Here is a 20,825-nt window from a genome sequence, read left to right on the forward strand (position 1 = left end):
CAAGATGGAGTGTGTGTTGTGTCGACAGACGGCATTGTTAACGGCCTGTTGACCTGGCAAGATGGAGTGTGTGTTGTGTCGACAGACAGTATTGTTAACGGCCTGTTGACCTGGCAAGATGGAGTGTGTGTTGTGTCGACAGACGGCATTGTTAACGGCCTGTTGACCTGGCAAGATGGAGTGTGTGTTGTGTCGACAGACGGCATTGTTAACGGCCTGTTGACCTGGCAAGATGGAGTGTGTGTTGATCACTGGTGCCGCTGTGATGACGTCTGTGATTTATGACTCAATGTTGACTGGGCTGTTGCGCTAACTCAGACCTTGTTATTGTGTCATCACAAGTTCATTGATTGGAAGTGATCAACTACCATTACCTGCAGCTGCTGTCCATGCAATGTGATACAAACGCCCATCATGTTTGGCTTTTTTTTTTCTTTTTCTGTTTTTACAAAAGCCGATGTCACTTAAAAATACTTGGTAATTCTGGGAAATCGTTCACTTTAAGTAGTGGAAGGTTGCCTAATATGGACCACTTCCTAATATGGAACACCTCATGTTCTGACAAACTAGCGGTGCTAAAGCGCTCAAAACTGTCATTCGCTGTATTTAATCTCTCTGGTTGACTTGCACATGTATGGCAAAACAGTTGCAGAAACACAAACCACAAAACAGTTGCAGAAACACAAACCACAAAACGGTTGCAGAAACACAAACCACAAAACAGTTGCAGAAACACAAACCACAAAACGGTTGCAGAAACACAAACCACAAAACGGTAAGGCTTTTGCTCCTTTTTGCAATTTTGGCCGCGTTCACTCTACATTTGACGTTGAAACCAGACTTGTTTCTGTCCACAGCCAAAGCTATTATCACACAAAAAATTGCTACATATGACAGCTCTGACTGTATTTGTTACATTTTAACAGTGTTGACCACGGGTTTCTACTGCAAACAAATTCTTTCTTTATTTGGTGTTTAACGTCATTTTCAACCACGAAGGTTATATTGCGATGGGATAGAGCCACTTGTCAATTGTTTCTTGATCACAAAAGCACTAATCAAAAAGGGGCTCGCAACGTAGTACAATATACTACCTTACTGGGAGAATGCAAGTTTCCAGTACAAAGGACTTAACATTTCTTACATTATACTGCTTGACTAAAATCTTTACAAACATTGACTATATTCTATACCCGCGGGGGGTACTGCAAACAAAACATAATAGCAAAATCTCAAAGTACGTGTTTGTCGCCAAATATGGACCACCTTCAACAAATCGAAGAACACCAAAGCTAAAGGCTTTTTTCATTAATTCGTTAAAGAAGCTTGCTGAAAACAACCTATAACTAGTCCTCGAGCTTTCAAAACAATATAACAAATAGTCTTCTTTCCGTGGAAGCTGACAATTTCACTTATTTTCACTCTGTTTTTGATAAGTTTCTTTAGTTTCCTGTTGTGCTTCAAATAATGTTCTCATCAACACAAAACAGATACATCTAAAGTATATTTGAATTAGTCTGAGTTGCACACAAAGTTGCATCATGTTATGTTGAAGTAAAGGGGGCTTTTGACAGTGATTGGCGAAGGCCTCTTCACTGGCCCATATTGGGCGCCCATGCTCCAACAATGAACCATTTGTATTCAATTTTTTGCTGATTCGATTGTCTATTAAAGCTAATTCACTCTAACTAGGCCTAAAGGTAAACCTAAGAGAGGAGGACTGCCAAAACACAAAAATGAAACTTCTTCGCAAGAAAGCAATTAAAGTTAGTTATCAGCAAGAAACAAAATGTGGTTTAATTAGGCAACCTCTCCCGATATAGGGTACGTGGAAACTTCTCATTCCTTTGGGTGCTGAGCGGGATGTTTTGCTTTTGTTTTCGCTAGATTTATTGAGATAATTGACATTGGCAACACAGACACAATTAATTAACAACAAAAATCCAATCTGGCAATAAGCAGTCAGGCTAATATAGTTATACCTTTTTTTTAACATTTAGTCAAGTTTTGACTAAATGTTTTAACGTTGACCAGGAATCGAGATGAGGGTCTGGTGTACTAGTATGTGTGTGTGTGTGTGTGTGTGTGTGTGTGTGTGTGTGTGTGTGTGTATGTGTGTGTGTATGTGTATGTGTGTGTTTGTGTGTGTAGGGTGTGTGTGTGTGTGTGTGTGTGTGTGTGCACGCGCGCGCGCGTGTGTGTATGTGTGTGTGTGTGTGTGTGTGTGTAGAGCGATTCAGAGAAAACTACTCGACCGATTTTCATTAAACTTCACATGAGAGTTTCTGGGTATTATATCCCCACATGTTTAAAAAAAATTTTTTTTAATGTATTTATCCGTGTATGTGTGCATGGTTGTGTTTTAGGTTTAGGTTAAAGAATGCTTTCATCCCGTCTACAAAGTGCCAACAGATCATCATGTGGCGTCCACCACGATAGCTTACTTAAGAAAGATTAACCCTCTCAGCCAGCACCCCAACAACCAGTCCATTATCTTAAGACCAACAAGTCAGCAGTGTTTGTTTTTGAAGCAACAAATCTATCATGCACGCTAACACAGTATGGCCAAACAAACGGTTCGCGTCAGGCGCGAGGTATTTATGTCACGACAAGCAAACACGCTTTTTGTCAACCAACAAGGGAACAACTGTCTCCTGCTTATCGACAATAAAATGCCATCTTTGTTCTAACTGTGGGCCCCAGAGGTTAAAACAGATATCTGTCGACGAGAGATAAAGGAGAGATAAAGGAGAAATTGTAATTTCATGAAAAGTGATAAATGAATTGTGATGGGGCACTGGAATGGGGTCTTCAAACTACAATAGATCTGACACTTTTTTTTTTTAAGTTTTCTTCCACATCAACCCAACCACATCTGTGGACATCTATGAGTAGTCAGGGCAACTTTCATTCTTTTTCTTTCTTAACAGTGAAACTGTACTTATTTTGCCATCATCAGTTTGTTAAGCTGGTCACCACCAAGTGTTCTGACTGTAAATGTGCGTTGAATAGAAGTCTAGACACTGCCTCTGATGCAGCATATTAAGCATATTATTTCAATAGAAACTCTGACAGAATGTACACATTGTGCACCAAATGTTATCAATCCTACCAATGATGCGATAATGACAAGAACTCAGTAAGCAAACACACTGACAATGTTCATGAGCATTCCTTAACATGACGGAACAAATCAAAGATTAAAATACACAAAGTTCAAAACGAATCACACTCTATGTTTCCATGGGAACAGCCCGCACTTCTGTGTCGATGACCTCCAGCTCCACCTTCTTGACCTCTGAACTGATGACCACCGTGGTGCCGCGGTCGTAACGGTACTTTCCTTGCCTGCAACAGTCAACACGTTCAGCATGAGTGTGCAGCGAGTTGTGTGCAATAAGCAACACGTCATTGGTTACTTCAAGTCTCAACACGTCATTGGTTACTTCAAGTCTCAACACGTCATTGGTTACTTCAAGTCTCAACACGTCATTGGTTACTTCAAGTCTCAACACGTCATTGGTTACTTCAAGTCTCAACACGTCATTGGTTACTTCAAGTCTCAACACGTCATTGGTTACTTCAAGTCTCAACACGTCATTGGTTACTTCAAGTCTCAACACGTCATTGGTTACTTCAAGTCTCAACACGTCATTGGTTACTTCAAGTCTCAACACGTCATTGGTTACTTCAAGTCTCAACACGTCATTGGTTACTTCAAGTCTCAACACGTCATTGGTTACTTCAAGTCTCAACACGTCATTGGTTACTTCAAGTCTCAACACGTCATTGGTTACTTCAAGTCTCAACACGTCATTGGTTACTTCAAGTCTCAACACGTCATTGGTTACTTCAAGTCTCAACACGTCATTGGTTACTTCAAGTCTCAACACGTCATTGGTTACTTCAAGTCTCAACACGTCATTGGTTACTTCAAGTCTCAACACGTCATTGGTTACTTCAAGTCTCAACACGTCATTGGTTACTTCAAGTCTCAACACGTCATTGGTTACTTCAAGTCTCAACACGTCATTGGTTACTTCAAGTCTCAACACGTCATTGGTTACTTCAAGTCTCAACACGTCATTGGTTACTTCAAGTCTCAACACGTCATTGGTTACTTCAAGTCTCAACATGTCATTGGTTACTTCAAGTCTCAACATGTCATTGGTTACTTCAAGTCTCAACACGTCATTGGTTACTTCAAGTCTCAACACGTCATTGGTTACTTCAAGTCTCAACACGTCATTAGTTACTTCAAGTCTCAACACGTCATTGGTTACTTCAAGTCTCAACACGTCATTGGTTACTTCAAGTCTCAACACGTCATTGGTTACTTCAAGTCTCAACACGTCATTGGTTACTTCAAGTCTCAACATGTCATTGGTTACTTCAAGTCTCAACACGTCATTGGTTACTTCAAGTCTCAACACGTCATTGGTTACTTCAAGTCTCAACACGTCATTAGTTACTTCAAGTCTCAACACGTCATTGGTTACTTCAAGTCTCAACATGTCATTGGTTACTTCAAGTCTCAACACGTCATTGGTTACTTCAAGTCTCAACATGTCATTGGTTACTTCAAGTCTCAACACGTCATTGGTTACTTCAAGTCTCAACACGTCATTGGTTACTTCAAGTCTCAACACGTCATTGGTTACTTCAAGTCTCAACACGTCATTGGTTACTTCAAGTCTCAACACGTCATTGGTTACTTCAAGTCTCAACACGTCATTGGTTACTTCAAGTCTCAACACGTCATTGGTTACTTCAAGTCTCAACACGTCATTGGTTACTTCAAGTCTCAACACGTCATTGGTTACTTCAAGTCTCAACACGTCATTGGTTACTTCAAGTCTCAACACGTCATTGGTTACTTCAAGTCTCAACACGTCATTGGTTACTTCAAGTCTCAACACGTCATTGGTTACTTCAAGTCTCAACATGTCATTGGTTACTTCAAGTCTCAACACGTCATTGGTTACTTCAAGTCTCAACATGTCATTGGTTACTTCAAGTCTCAACACGTCATTGGTTACTTCAAGTCTCAACACGTCATTGGTTACTTCAAGTCTCAACACGTCATTGGTTACTTCAAGTCTCAACACGTCATTGGTTACTTCAAGTCTCAACACGTCATTGGTTACTTCAAGTCTCAACACGTCATTGGTTACTTCAAGTCTCAACACGTCATTGGTTACTTCAAGTCTCAACACGTCATTGGTTACTTCAAGTCTCAACACGTCATTGGTTACTTCAAGTCTCAACACGTCATTGGTTACTTCAAGTCTCAACACGTCATTGGTTACTTCAAGTCTCAACACGTCATTGGTTACTTCAAGTCTCAACACGTCATTGGTTACTTCAAGTCTCAACACGTCATTGGTTACTTCAAGTCTCAACACGTCATTGGTTACTTCAAGTCTCAACACGTCATTGGTTACTTCAAGTCTCAACACGTCATTGGTTACTTCAAGTCTCAACACGTCATTGGTTACTTCAAGTCTCAACACGTCATTGGTTACTTCAAGTCTCAACACGTCATTGGTTACTTCAAGTCTCAACACGTCATTGGTTACTTCAAGTCTCAACACGTCATTGGTTACTTCAAGTCTCAACACGTCATTGGTTACTTCAAGTCTCAACACGTCATTGGTTACTTCAAGTCTCAACACGTCATTGGTTACTTCAAGTCTCAACACGTCATTGGTTACTTCAAGTCTCAACACGTCATTGGTTACTTCAAGTCTCAACACGTCATTGGTTACTTCAAGTCTCAACACGTCATTGGTTACTTCAAGTCTCAACACGTCATTGGTTACTTCAAGTCTCAACATGTCATTGGTTACTTCAAGTCTCAACACGTCATTGGTTACTTCAAGTCTCAACACGTCATTGGTTACTTCAAGTCTCAACACGTCATTGGTTACTTCAAGTCTCAACACGTCATTGGTTACTTCAAGTCTCAACACGTCATTGGTTACTTCAAGTCTCAACATGTCATTGGTTACTTCAAGTCTCAACACGTCATTGGTTACTTCAAGTCTCAACACGTCATTGGTTACTTCAAGTCTCAACACGTCATTGGTTACTTCAAGTCTCAACACGTCATTGGTTACTTCAAGTCTCAACATGTCATTGGTTACTTCAAGTCTCAACACGTCATTGGTTACTTCAAGTCTCAACACGTCATTGGTTACTTCAAGTCTCAACACGTCATTGGTTACTTCAAGTCTCAACATGTCATTGGTTACTTCAAGTCTCAACACGTCATTGGTTACTTCAAGTCTCAACACGTCATTGGTTACTTCAAGTCTCAACATGTCATTGGTTACTTCAAGTCTCAACACGTCATTGGTTACTTCAAGTCTCAACACGTCATTGGTTACTTCAAGTCTCAACACGTCATTGGTTACTTCAAGTCTCAACACGTCATTGGTTACTTCAAGTCTCAACACGTCATTGGTTACTTCAAGTCTCAACACGTCATTGGTTACTTCAAGTCTCAACACGTCATTGGTTACTTCAAGTCTTTCTACTCTACCTCTGTCTCTACTATGTGACAACACACATTTTAGTGCACTTTAACAACCGAATACAAAACCAATAATAAAACAATCCAGTTTCCACAGCAGTTAAGCGCATCGTCATGTTCAAAAATGAAGAATGAACAAGGGACAGAACACTGAAATAAACAAACTTCCTTAGGAAAATGTCACTGATATTCTAACTCAAGGAAAACACCAGCATCAATCATGCATACCAATCTCTCTCTCTACCCAACCATCCCTCCAACCCTCACCCCATCCACACGCACACACAGACAAACACAAATAGACACGCACACACACGCAGACATACACACACACACGCACACACACAGACATACACACACATAAATAGACACACGCACACACACACAGACATACACACACAAATAGACACACGCACACACACACAAAGACATACACACACGCACACACAGACATACACACACACAAATAGACACACGCACACACACACACAGACATACACACACGCCCACAGACATACACACACACAAATACACACGCACACACACACACAGACATACACACACACACACACAGACATACACACACGCACACACAGACATACACACACAAATAGACACACACACACAGACAGACACACAAACACACACAGACACACACATAGACAGACACATAGACAGACAGACACACACATAGACAGACACATAGACAGACAGACACACACACAAACAGACAGACACACACACAGATAGAAGCACACACAGACAAACTCTTGCTGACCTGACTCCCTTCTTGTTGGCCTCCTCGTAGGGACGGATGTAGTCGACCTTGTCCTTGGTGATCACACAGAGGTCAACGTTGCTGCCAGACCCAAGGTCGTTGAAGATACCGGCGCATATAGCGTCACGCACAAGCTTCATGGCTTCGTCACGCTGTGAAACAACCGCACAGTGAAAATAAAGTTGAACCACACCGTAGTCTGACTTACTACCTTCAAGTCTTGTGACCTATCTGTTACAGTGGAAATAAAGTTGAACCACACCGTAGTCTGACTTACTACCTTCAAGTCTTGTGACCTATCTGTTACAGTGGAAATAAAGTTGAACCACACCGTAGTCTGACTTACTACCTTCAAGTCTTGTGACCTATCTGTTACAGTGGAAATAAAGTTAAACCACACCGTAGTCTGACTTACTACCTTCAAGTCTTGTGACCTATCTGTTACAGTGGAAATAAAGTTGAACCACACCGTAGTCTGACTTACTACCTTCAAGTCTTGTGACCTATCTGTTACAGTGGAACCCCCCTTTTACACCTCCACACATCTGAGAAAAGGAGAAGTCTTAAACTGGGGGTCATTGTACAGAGGTTATGAACAGAAAGTCTGAGAAAACAAGGTTTTAGCAAGTCGCGTAAGGCGAAATTACTACATTTAGTCAAGCTGTGGAACTCACAGAATGAAACTGAACGCACTGCATTTTTTCACAATGACCGTAGTCCGCCGCTTGTGCAAAACGGAGTGAAACTGACGAGCCTGTTTAGCGCGGTAGTGGTTTCGCTGTGCTGCAAAGCACGCTTTTCTGTGCCTCTCTTCGTTTTAACTTTCTGAGCGTGTTTTTAATCCAAACATATCATATCTATATGTTTTTGGAATCAGGAACCGACAAGGAATAAGATGAAATTGTTTTTAAATCGATTTCAGAAATTTTATAATTTTTATATCTTTAATTTTCAGAGATTGTTTTTAATCCAAATATAACATATTTATGTTTTTGGAATCAGGAAATGATGTAGAATAAGATGAACGTAACTTTGGATCGTTTTATTTAAAAAAAAAAATTATTACAATTTTCAGATTTTTAATGACCAAAGTCATTAATTAATTTTTGAGCCACCAAGCTGAAATGCAATACCGAAGTCCGGCCTTCGTCGAAGATTGCTTTACAAAAATTTCAATCAATTTGATCGAAAAATGAGGGTGTGACAGTGCCGCCTCAACTTTTACAAAAAGCCGGATATGACGTCATCAAGGACATTTATCCAAAAAATGGAAAAAAAACGTCTGGGGATATCATACCCAGGAACTCTCATGTAAAATTTCATTAAGATTGGTGCAGTAGTTTACTCTGAATCGCTCTGCACACACACACAGACACACAGACACAGAGACAGACAGACACACATACACCACGACCCTCGGCTCGATTCCCCCTCTATGTTAAAACTTAGAGTCTCAAATTGGGGGGTCTTAAAAGGGGGGTTCCACGATATTGTGTTTTGACCTTAACATTTATCAGTCCAATCAATGGTTCATTGCTCTCACTGTCTTGTGTTTTGACCTTAACATTTATCAGTCCAATCAATGGTTCATTGCTCTCACTGTCTTGTGTTTTGACCTTAACATTTATCAGTCCAATCAATGGTTCATTGCTCTCACTGTCTTGTGTTTTGACCTTAACATTTATCAGTCCAATCAATGGTTCATTGCTCTCACTGTCTTGTGTTTTGACCTTAACATTTATCAGTCCAATCAATGGTTCATTGCTCTCACTGTCTTGTGTTTTGACCTTAACATTTATCAGTCCAATCAATGGTTCATTGCTCTCACTGTCTTGTGTTTTGACCTTAACATTTATCAGTCCAATCAATGGTTCATTGCTCTCACTGTCTTGTGTTTTGACCTTAACATTTATCAGTCCAATCAATGGTTCATTGCTCTCACTGTCTTGTGTTTTGACCTTAACATTTATCAGTCCAATCAATGGTTCATTGCTCTCACTGTCTTGTGTTTTGACCTTAACATTTATCAGTCCAATCAATGGTTCATTGCTCTCACTGTCTTGTGTTTTGATCAGTCCAATCAATGGTTCATTGCTCTCACTGTCTTGTGTTTTGACCTTAACATTTATCAGTCCAATCAATGGTTCATTGCTCTCACTGTCTTGTGTTTTGACCTTAACATTTATCAGTCCAATCAATGGTTCATTGCTCTCACTGTCTTGTGTTTTGACCTTAACATTTATCAGTCCAATCAATGGTTCATTGCTCTCACTGTCTTGTGTTTTGACCTTAACATTTATCAGTCCAATCAATGGTTCATTGCTCTCACTGTCTTGTGTTTTGACCTTAACATTTATCAGTCCAATCAATGGTTCATTGCTCTCACTGTCTTGTGTTTTGACCTTAACATTTATCAGTCCAATCAATGGTTCATTGCTCTCACTGTCTTGTGTTTTGACCTTAACATTTATCAGTCCAATCAATGGTTCATTGCTCTCACTGTCTTGTGTTTTGACCTTAACATTTATCAGTCCAATCAATGGTTCATTGCTCTCACTGTCTTGTGTTTTGACCTTAACATTTATCAGTCCAATCAATGGTTCATTGCTCTCACTGTCTTGTGTTTTGACCTTAACATTTATCAGTCCAATCAATGGTTCATTGCTCTCACTGTCTTTTGTGTTTTGATCAGTCCAATCAATGGTTCATTGCTCTCACTGTCTTGTGTTTTGACCTTAACATTTATCAGTCCAATCAATGGTTCATTGCTCTCACTGTCTTGTGTTTTGACCTTAACATTTATCAGTCCAATCAATGGTTCATTGCTCTCACTGTCTTGTGTTTTGACCTTAACATTTATCAGTCCAATCAATGGTTCATTGCTCTCACTGTCTTGTGTTTTGACCTTAACATTTATCAGTCCAATCAATGGTTCATTGCTCTCACTGTCTTGTGTTTTGACCTTAACATTTATCAGTCCAATCAATGGTTCATTGGGGTCCTGATTTGGCCTATTATGGTCCGCTGGACCCGAAAAGCAACAGCTAACTAACTAACTAACTAATGGTTCATTGCTCTCACTGTCTTGTGTTTTGACCTTAACATTTATCAGTCCAATCAATGGTTCATTGCTCTCACTGTCTTGTGTTTTGACCTTAACATTTATCAGTCCAATCAATGGTTCATTGGGGTCCTGATTTGGCCTATTATGGTCCGCTGGACCCGAAAAGCAACAGCTAACTAACTAACTAACTAATGGTTCATTGCTCTCACTGTCTTGTGTTTTGACCTTAACATTTATCAGTCCAATCAATGGTTCATTGCTCTCACTGTCTTGTGTTTTGACCTTAACATTTATCAGTCCAATCAATGGTTCATTGGGGTCCTGATTTGGCCTATTATGGTCCGCTGGACCCGAAAAGCAACAGCTAACTAACTAACTAACTAATGGTTCATTGCTCTCACTGTCTTGTGTTTTGACCTTAACATTTATCAGTCCAATCAATGGTTCATTGCTCTCACTGTCTTGCTTCTTTCTAAAACTTTGCATCAAGAGTCATGATGCTCAACCATCACCAAGGAAAATAACTGCCTTACAATCTACCTTTCCACATTTAAAAAAAATAAACTTGCCAACAGGAAATTGAAAAGAATAACAAGTCGCGTAAGGCGAAAATACAACATTTAGTCAAGTAGCTGTCGAACTCACAGAATGAAACTGAACGCAATGCCATTTTTCAGCAAGACCGTATACTCGTAGCATCGTCAGTCCACCGCTCATGGCAAAGGCAGTGAAATTGACAAGAAGAGCGGGGTAGTAGTTGCGCTAAGAAGGATAGCACGCTTTTCTGTACCTCTCTTTGTTTTAACTTTCTGAGCGTGTTTTTAATCCAAACATATCATATCTATATGTCTCCTGTGTCGGAGAGGACTTTTGTCTCCTGTGTCGGAGAGGACTTTTGTCTCCTGAGTCGGAGAGGACTTTTGTCTCCTGAGTCAGAGAGGACTTTTGTCTCCTGTGTCGGAGAGGACTTTTGTCTCCTGTGTCGGAGAGGACTTTTGTCTCCTGTGTCGGAGAGGACTTTTGTCTCCTGTGTCGGAGAGGACTTTTGTCTCCTGTGTCGGAGAGGACTTTTGTCCCTGCGGAAAGTCTCTTTAAGAGACAAAAGTCCTCTCCAACAACCACCCCCCCTCCCCCTCCTAAAAAAGAACCCCAACCTGTTCCTCTTGCATAGTGCTATGTATCATAATTCTCTTTTGTTGCAAATGGTTGTGTTAGATGTTAATGGTCAGACGGCCACACTCATGCAGAGAAGTGAGGGTCAGTGAGAGAGGAGACAATAATGTTCCGACAGCCGGCCACACACAGAGGTCAGGGTCAGTGCTAACGGTGACTCACCGACAAGTCGGCCTTGTAGCGGTCCTCAAAGGTTGCCATGGCAGCCAGGGACCCAGAGCCTGCAAACAACAGGTGACATGAGACTTGGTGCTAGGATCTCACGGCAGACAGGCAACACAGTATTCATCAGGTCCCTGTTTCACTCACCTGCACTGGCTGCTATTCTTCATTAAACACTCCGACATTTTGATTATCCACACTTTATTAAAGGACTGTTTTAAATGTAATATACACACACACATTCGGGTCACCACTAGTACTTTGTGGTCCATTCTGACCCTTAAAATCCAGGGGAAGTAACTACATACTAGGATCATCACTACCTCTAGACATGATTCTCTCCCTTGAATGACAACAGAAGAATGTTGACCGTGTAAATGAAACACGATTTTATTCATCTGGGACTCGAGCACCATCTCCTCATGGTGCTAGCAAAACAAATGACAAAATGCACATGCACTCACACACACAAAAACACATTCATCACTCTAGTCCTGAGGATATGTTACTCATTCTGCAATGCTGCACAGATGGAGTCGCTATGCAGTCTTCCTCAGGAACATTCACACAACACCAAGAAAAGCATTTTGCATGTAGAACATGGGCAAATCCAAAAACAAAGAGACTGCCAACGTTCCAAAATTCAGAATCAAAAAACAAGAAGGGTAGGTTGTTGGAACGTGTGTTATTGACAAAACAATACATTCACACATATTTCACCCAACGGTCTTTTAAGTGGACAGACAAACAAATATTCACACAAATCTTATCTTGATAGTTCTGTCAGTTTCACGTCCACTCGACAGAAAGCCGAGCGAAGGAATGATGGGGCCGGAGTAACGTAAACAAGGATAGAGAGAAAGTCATAACTCTAACTAGTAACTATGGTAATGAAAGACAAATTGTTGGTGAAGCCATGGGATAAAATTCACACCCCTGTCAGAACACACACGAAGTAAAACACATGTCCATGACAACACACAGCTGCTTGGCAAAGAAGCGAATCTGCTCATTTCACATCGTAACACTCAAAGTGACAACGTACCCATGGTAACGAAGGGCAGCTTGTCGGTGGAGCCGTGGGGCCAGATGCTGTAGAGATGGGGACCTGTCGAGTCCACCCCACCCAACACCAGGGCTGCCCCGATGTAACCATGGTACCTGAAACATCAAACACACCTTGTTACCATGGTACTTGAAATATTAAACGCATCTTCATTTTCTTGGCTACAGTATTGAGTGCAATCTCGTCACAAAGTTCAGCTAGGAGGCTGCAGACAATTAAGGAGCTCCCCTCCCTGTTTTCCTTGCTACAACAGGAGGAGGAGGAATTTGAGTTTATAGAAGCTGTGGCTACAACACACACACAGTGACACACACTCATACACATCCCAACACACACAGTGACACACACTCATACACATCCCAACACACACCGAGTAACCTACGCATACAAACTTTCACACAGTGATACACATTGTATGACACACACAACCACACAACCACACAACCACACTTACACACACACACCCCAGTGATACACATTGTATGACACACACAACCACACACACCCCAGCCTACCTGAACAGCATCTGTTTCAGCAGACGGTTGGCGGTGCATACGCGCGGCTGACGCCCAGTGTTCAGACGGTGCAGCTCCAGTTCCGACGAGATCAGTTGTGTCGTCATCTCCGTGTCGGCCGCCGTGCCAGCCCCGCAGCAACTGGAGCAAAACATCAACGTGAACTATGCATGCAGTTTGTAAACAAATTATTCATACAGTCGAACCAAGCTTTTGACACACAGTCATTTAACACTCCCCCCTTTTAAGACCCATCTCTTTCAAATTCCAAGTTCAAGATGTCAGTAAATCTATCTCAATGAAAAAACTCACTTTTTTTTCAAGACGTGACTTCCGTGATATTTGATTGTCTTACCACTACCAGAAAAGCACCATTTAATTAAGTTCAAACCCCGCTTGACTTGAAGGCAAACATCATCGCATGACAGATGTAGCTCTAGTTTCTCGTCCTGGAAACGCTCAATGTAGCTCTGTGGCCTTCTACTGTAACAAGGCTTGATCTCCTGGAGACGGATGTTCGGCTTGCAGTATTAAAATTACTTTTAAGGTAAAACTGTTTTCAACTGTGCAGTTGTTCCCCTTGAGTGAATCTTACAGTGTGTGTGCAATCTGACAGTATGTGTGCAATGTTACAGTGTGTGTGACTCACTAGATGTTGGAGGAGATGTGGATCTGACAGTGTGTGTGCAATGTTACAGTGTGTGTGTGACTCACTAGATGTTGGAGGAGATGTAGTGGATCTGACAGTGTGTGTGCAATGTTACAGTGTGTGTGACTCACTAGATGTTGGAGATGTAGTGGATCTGACAGTATGTGTGCAATGTTACAGTGTGTGTGACTCACTAGATGTTGGAGGAGATGTAGTGGATCTGACAGTGTGTGTGCAATGTTAGTGTGTGTGTGACTCACTAGATGTTGGAGGAGATGTGGATCTGACAGTGTGTGTGCAATGTTACAGTGTGTGTGTGACTCACTAGATGTTGGAGATGTAGTGGATCTGACAGTGTGTGTGCAATGTTAGTGTGTGTGTGACTCACTAGATGTTGGAGATGTAGTGGATCTGACAGTGTGTGTGCAATGTTAGTGTGTGTGTGACTCACTAGATGTTGGAGATGTAGTGGATCTGACAGGGTGTGTGCAATGTTAGTGTGTGTGTGACTCACTAGATGTTGGAGATGTAGTGGATCTGACAGTATGTGTGCAATGTTACAGTGTGTGTGACTCACTAGATGTTGGAGGAGATGTGGATCTGACAGTATGTGTGCAATGTTACAGTGTGTGTGACTCACTAGATGTTGGAGGAGATGTGGATCTGACAGTGTGTGTGCAATGTTACAGTGTGTGTGTGACTCACTAGATGTTGGAGGAGATGTAGTGGATCTGACAGTGTGTGTGTGACTCACTAGATGTTGGAGGAGATGTAGTGGATCTGACAGTGTGTGTGCAATGTTACAGTGTGTGTGACTCACTAGATGTTGGAGGAGATGTGGATCTGACAGTGTGTGTGCAATGTTACAGTGTGTGTGTGACTCACTAGATGTTGGAGATGTAGTGGATCTGACAGTGTGTGTGCAATGTTAGTGTGTGTGTGACTCACTAGATGTTGGAGATGTAGTGGATCTGACAGTATGTGTGCAATGTTACAGTGTGTGTGACTCACTAGATGTTGGAGGAGATGTAGTGGATCTGACAGTGTGTGTGCAATGTTAGTGTGTGTGACTCACTAGATGTTGGAGGAGATGTAGTGGATCTTGGCGCAGTTCTTGTCCGCCACAATCGTGTCCTCGGTGGCTCGCGTGTCTGCCCCCAGCACAATGCCATCCTGAAACAGTTACACACATACACACGTGTAGACAGGTATAGACATAATATGTCAAATAACAACAGTGTCCTCGGTGGCTCGCGTGTCTGCCCCCAGCACAATGCCATCCTGAAACAGTTACACACATACACACGTGTAGACAGGTATAGACATAATATGTCAAATAACAACAGTGTCCTCGGTGGCTGGCGTGTCTTCCCCCAGCACGATGCCATCCTGAAACACAGTGACTCTCTTAAACACTCCCGTGTAGACAGGTGGACACATAGCATGACAACTAATAACAATTGTGTCCTCAGTGGCTCGCTATCCGCCCCCAGCACGATGCCATCCTGAAACATTGCAGTGTTGCACACACATTGACTCTCTTAGTCTTAGCACGACAACTAATAACAACAGTGTCCTCTGTAGACAGGTTTCACAGTCTTCAGAGTCGGGTATGTCCCTGACTTTGATATTAAATAAAATGTGTCGTTTTGTTTAGTCGTGAATTTTCACGGGTCTGTGTCGAATGTCTTCGGAATTTACATATGAAAAATAAACTTTGATCGAATTTAAGTCAAGTTTGTATTCCCCACCAGCGAAAAAGGTAGGTCGGTCGTGAGAAATGAGACAGACACGATTTCCCTTTTTAGCCACATTGCAATAGACAAAGGCACCAGTACAAAAACACACAAAGAAATCCAGTGAAAAGTACATTAGAAACCAAAGAACAGAGATAGATGAACACACTTAGTTAAAAAAAACAATGAATGTGTTTATGTTTAGTCGATACAATCGCATGTGAAGTAAACGGTCTTTTTTCTAAATGTGTCTGTCTCAAAAACGTTAATTACAAATCTGTTCAGTTGGAATGGCTGTTAAAAGGTTTGGACGTAACATGCTTTTAAAAAGTAGCAATTTCCATCAAATCACGACATGAAAAGGTTTTGAAAGGCTAACTACGGCTTATTCTACTTGCGCTTGGTCATTTTGTCACTCGGGCAAGGTGTCTGTCTCATTTTTTCTCACGACCGCCCTGCAGACAAATCGTCTGCTATAACCGCCATACACAGCAAATTGTCATGATGCAACCAATTTTACACTTCCTATCCGTTGTCAGGCAGATGATCAACTGGCTGACTAAAGAATTTTTCGGCATGTGTTTATTTCAGAGCACGTTATTTACTGTCTAGTCACTCGGGCAAGGTGTCTGTCTCATTTTTTCTCACGACCGTCCTGAAGACAAATCGTCTGCTATGACCGCCATACACAGCAAATTGCCATGATGCGACCAATTTTATACTTCCTATCCGTTGTCAGGCAGATGATCAACTGGCTGACTAAAGAATTTTTCGGCATGTGTTTATTTCAGAGCACGTTATTTACTGTCTGTCTCTGAAAACCTTGAATTCTCACGACCGCCCGGCACTATGGACGGTCATTTCTTACCAAATGTTAAGCAGATTCATTTGTAAAATAACAACATTCAGTGACTGTGTCTGATCAACGCCAGTGTTTTTTTTCAATCCTGGAATGCACTGCATTGTGAATGTTGTGGTCAAGTGAGAGTTTTATAGACATCGCCGTACGTTTTTCAACACTTTGATGACATCAGACAGCAGATTGAAAACGTTCCAACTTGGAAAGAGAGCCAGTCACGATCATATAATCGTAGGGAATCAATAGTTGCTTTGTTTATTAACTTTCAAGTGCTTTTAAAAGTTTGATTTTTGTCATTGTTATTGTTGCATATGTGCGTGCGTACGTGCGCGCGCGCGCCTGTCAGTGTGGAAGAGTGTAGGGTAAGTGTATCCAATTCCGACCGACTTCGGGGATACCTAAATCCGACCGATTTTCCAAGTCACTAATGATGAGGTTCACACGTCATCCCAACAGAAAGAATGCCATTCATACAAGGGCCATTCATGAACGGTTGATGACGCGACGTCACGAACCAATCGTTTCGTCACGAGAGTTAATTGCGTCATCTGCACCGCGGCGAGAAATGTGCCTTCGCCATACGTTTCTTGCAAAGGGTGAGATAATTTGATGAACAGAGTTGTGTTTCTTTTACATGGATGTTAATAAGTGTTTTTGGAAGAATAATGTTATGGTTCTGACTAAATCTCATTGTACTTTTTAATCGAAAAGGGGAAAATCTTATCGATCGTGATTAGATACCCAGTTTTTGAGAGAGTATTTAAATCCGACAACAACGCAGATAATACAAAACGCTGCACAAAATCCCAGTAAAACCATTCATTGGTTACGTTTATGACTTGAAAAAAGCATATAAACAAGGAAACATATCAGATGATGTATTATTTAGCTGTGTGTGTGTGTGTGTGTGTGCGTGCGGCCGAGCGTTGCGCGCACGTGTTCGTTTGTGTGTGTGTGTGTGTGTGTGTGTGTGTGTGTGTGTGTGCGTGCGTGCGTGTGGTTGTGTGTGTGTGTAAGCGTGCGCGTGAGCGTTGTGCGCACGTTTTCGTTTGTGTTAGCTTATGTGTGTGTGTGTGTGTGTGTGTGTGTGTGTGTGTGTGTGTGTGTGTGTGTGTGTGTGTGTGTGTGTGAGTGTTGATGTGTGAGTGTTGATGCGTGCGTACTTGCATGTGTGCGTGCGAGAGGGGTTGGGTTTTCTTATGTGTGCAGAGTAGTTGTAGAAAATGCAAGACATTAAGGTTCAGTCTGTAGTGGATATACTGGGACAGCGTCCATGTACTATGCCACAGTTCAGTCTGTAGTGGATATACTGAGACTGCGTCCAGGTACTATGCCACAGTTCAGTCAGTAGTGGATATACTAGGACTGCGTTAAGGTACTCGGCTACAGTCTTTGATGACGTCATTTCCGTTATTGTGATAGTTGAGGCGGACCTGTTATAAGTAATCTTTGATTAAGTCGGGACTTTGATATTGCATTTGAGCCAGGTAGCTTGAAAATAAGTGAATTAGTTCGCTCATTAAAATTGTCATCAAAAACGAATATTTCATTACAGATTCAAACACTACTGCATTGTACTTCTTATCTTCTCCTGATTTAAAATATATATATACATATGTTATGTTTACTTTAACGCGTTCAGAATTAAAGAAAACAGGTTGAGTATGCTTCGCGGAGATGAGTGTGATCCGTGACGGTTTTCGGGTATGGTTAGCCGAAACTATCTGAATTTAGTCTCGCCGATCGGACTGGTTTTTTTTTTAGTTTATCCTTCAATTTGATGCCTATAGATTGACTACATGTTTTTATATCGCTTTACGCGACTTGTTTTACATTTCGTCAAGTTATGAAATGTATTATAAAATTTGGTACATAACATTCTAAAAATTGCAAATAACAATAACACTTTTGATTACAGATTCAAAAGTTATTGCATTGTATCCTTTGGATTTCCTGGATCCCAATGTATAAACAGATATGTCATGCTTAGTGTGAAAATCTGCTCAAATGAGAAAAATCGCCCGTTTTGTTCATATGCTTCGCGGAGGCAACCCGTCTCGGTCTTCTGGTTTCGGCTAGCCAAATCTCACTAGCATTGTTAATGACTCGTTCCTGATTCCAATGTTGATCTTTTAGTTTCAAACCAACTTAATGTTTTATTATCGCTTCACATGACTTGTTCTGTATATTTTTTTTTGCTGTCATGATGTCACCATTTAGAGGGTAGGGTTACATTTTCAGGTATTTATTCCCCAAGAATATGCAAAAAAAATTCCAAACTCGTTTTTTTCTATTGGTCAATGATTCTACTTTTTTTTTTTAAGTGAGAAATGGAGTGCAATTAACATTGTTACTTTTGAAGGTATGCTCATGACGTGCATCACAGCGAAATAGCAGTTCAGAAGAACGGAATTCCCATAATTAGTCCTTATTTGCTGCTTTTTTCACTGAGCTCGGAAATGATATTTTGCTTGCATTGTTATTGCTTAATTTATTAAAGCCTCTGGACAATATTCTTTGAATAAATCGTTACCCAATTCTGTTTACGTCTATCCCTTTGTTTGATAGAGTACTGTAACAAGCTATCACATTATGTCGACAAGAATGCGTCTCCATACAAGTTTTTGTCTTGATTCCATCCAGGAGGATGTAAGGCTTTAATAAAAACACTATTTCAAAGATCTCTGTCAAGATTGATTTTGTTGAAAAAAAAGGAAGTCTGTGATTGAAGATTGTGAAACCTGCCTGTAGCCCGTGTGTCTGCCCCCATAACAATGCCGTCCTCAAACGGTGCACGCACACCCACTCTCTTACATACACACACGTGCAGCCAGGTGTACACATAGCATGACAACTGATAACAACAGTGTCCTCAGTGCCTCGTATGTCCTTGCCCAGCACAATGTCATCCTGGAAACAGTGCATTGGTTGCGGAATGCACACATACATTGGCTCTCAGTCTCACACACATACTGTATCTAGGCACACACAGCATGACAACTAATGATAAAAACAACTTTTTCTTTATTACACTCCTACTTGTGAAAATGGCAGCAAAGTTAACTTGGTTAGGGTCAGGTTCTGGCTGTCAACGTACCTAAACTATACAAGCAGTCGTCAGGCTCCTATATAATTAACAAAGACAGACGTACAAAAACTAAAAAAAATATCTAACCCAAAGGAAATTGAAGAGATTCTAAGAATCATGTAATGATTTATTATTTATTTATTTTATGTTCATTTCATTTTCAAATTATCTGCATTTAATTTAGGCTGTGGGTGGAGGACCGACAACCTTTCATAATAGTGGGGTGTTTTTTTTTCAGAACCTACACAATTTTGATACAGAAATTTGATACCTTCCGTAAACTTAATTTTCATATTCAATCAATTTCAAAATTCAAGGGAGCACTGATCAGTTTAGGAACTCCTTTTTTGTGAAGACGGCACAGATATTGTACGGTACTTGAGGACAATATTGTAACCTCCAAAAGCATTGGCATCTTTAAAGCCAAGCTAGCAGCCGTCCACCACCATTAGGCTGCCGCACTCTCCCCCGCTGCATTTATGCTAGTCTTCTGGTACCCAGCAGCGTAACCATCAAGATCAAGATCAAGGGACATGTCGCCATGGTTGATTATTGAATTTGAAAGAGGTGGTTATTTCGGGACACTGTTTAATAATCTAAGATATTGAACTGAAAGTGACAAAAATGTTAGAAAGGGACCCTGAAAACAGAGTACAAGTTGAGTATAAGATTGTGTAACTGTAATTTGTAAAGAGTAAGTGCTGAACATTTTCACTTTATTTCACTTTCAGTTTCACAATAATCTTACCTTGTAGACCAAGCCACAGATTGTAGTTCCTGTTTTGTAAGCTTTGGGGACCTTGTATCCCTGGGATTCAAGGAATTTGTTCCTGTGGACAAAATAACACAAGATTACTTTTTAATACTCCTCCTGTTCATTCATCAACATGAAGCAGAACACGAATTTGTCGACTCATGACCATCACCATGGACCATGGTACGGTGCATGAATAATCCCTCTTGAACAGCATCGGAATCTGAAAGAAAGAAAGTACGTACGCGGCTTACATAAAGAGTACTCTGTCTCCTACAAAGGTACATGTCTGTCATTTTCTCTGTTTTTACGAACCTTTGACAATTTTCGAAGACAAAGCCTCCTGCCGGTAATTCTGCACAAGCAGCCATGTTGCTGATTGACGTAGTAGTAACGCAGGGAATTCTTACGATCGTTTTCATTGGTCAATATTCGTTCCTTGTCAT

The 20,825-nt window shown here is 41.1% G+C and overlaps 1 protein-coding gene across 1 annotated transcript; it reads right to left on the bottom strand.

The window, feature by feature from the left end:
* Nucleotides 1-2,745: 2,745 nt before the first annotated feature.
* On the bottom strand, nt 2,746-20,812 carry LOC138949546 (proteasome subunit beta type-7-like). The gene is made up of 8 exons (XM_070321400.1): nt 20,695-20,812; nt 20,374-20,455; nt 15,018-15,115; nt 13,294-13,434; nt 12,758-12,873; nt 11,713-11,771; nt 7,314-7,465; nt 2,746-3,348 (listed from the first exon to the last, which is right to left on the bottom strand). The coding sequence occupies exons 1-8, from the start codon at nt 20,799-20,801 to the stop codon at nt 3,234-3,236; spliced, it is 870 nt and encodes a 289-aa protein (XP_070177501.1). The 5' UTR covers nt 20,802-20,812; the 3' UTR covers nt 2,746-3,233.
* Between the last annotated feature and the right edge of the window lie 13 nt (nt 20,813-20,825).

Source organism: Littorina saxatilis, linkage group LG15 (genome assembly GCF_037325665.1).
Source record: "Littorina saxatilis isolate snail1 linkage group LG15, US_GU_Lsax_2.0, whole genome shotgun sequence".
NCBI lineage: Eukaryota > Metazoa > Mollusca > Gastropoda > Littorinimorpha > Littorinidae > Littorina > Littorina saxatilis.

Coding starts and splice junctions, on each gene's coding strand:
- LOC138949546 (XM_070321400.1), bottom strand. CDS start 20,801: ATGAAAACGATCGTAAGAATTCCCTGCGTTACTACTACGTCAATCAGC. Junction 7,466..11,712: donor GCTACAAGGCCGACTTGTCG/GTGAGTCACCGT, acceptor GTTGTTTCACAG/CGTGACGAAGCCATGAAGCT. Junction 3,349..7,313: donor GCCAACAAGAAGGGAGTCAG/GTCAGCAAGAGT, acceptor TGACTGTTGCAG/GCAAGGAAAGTACCGTTACG.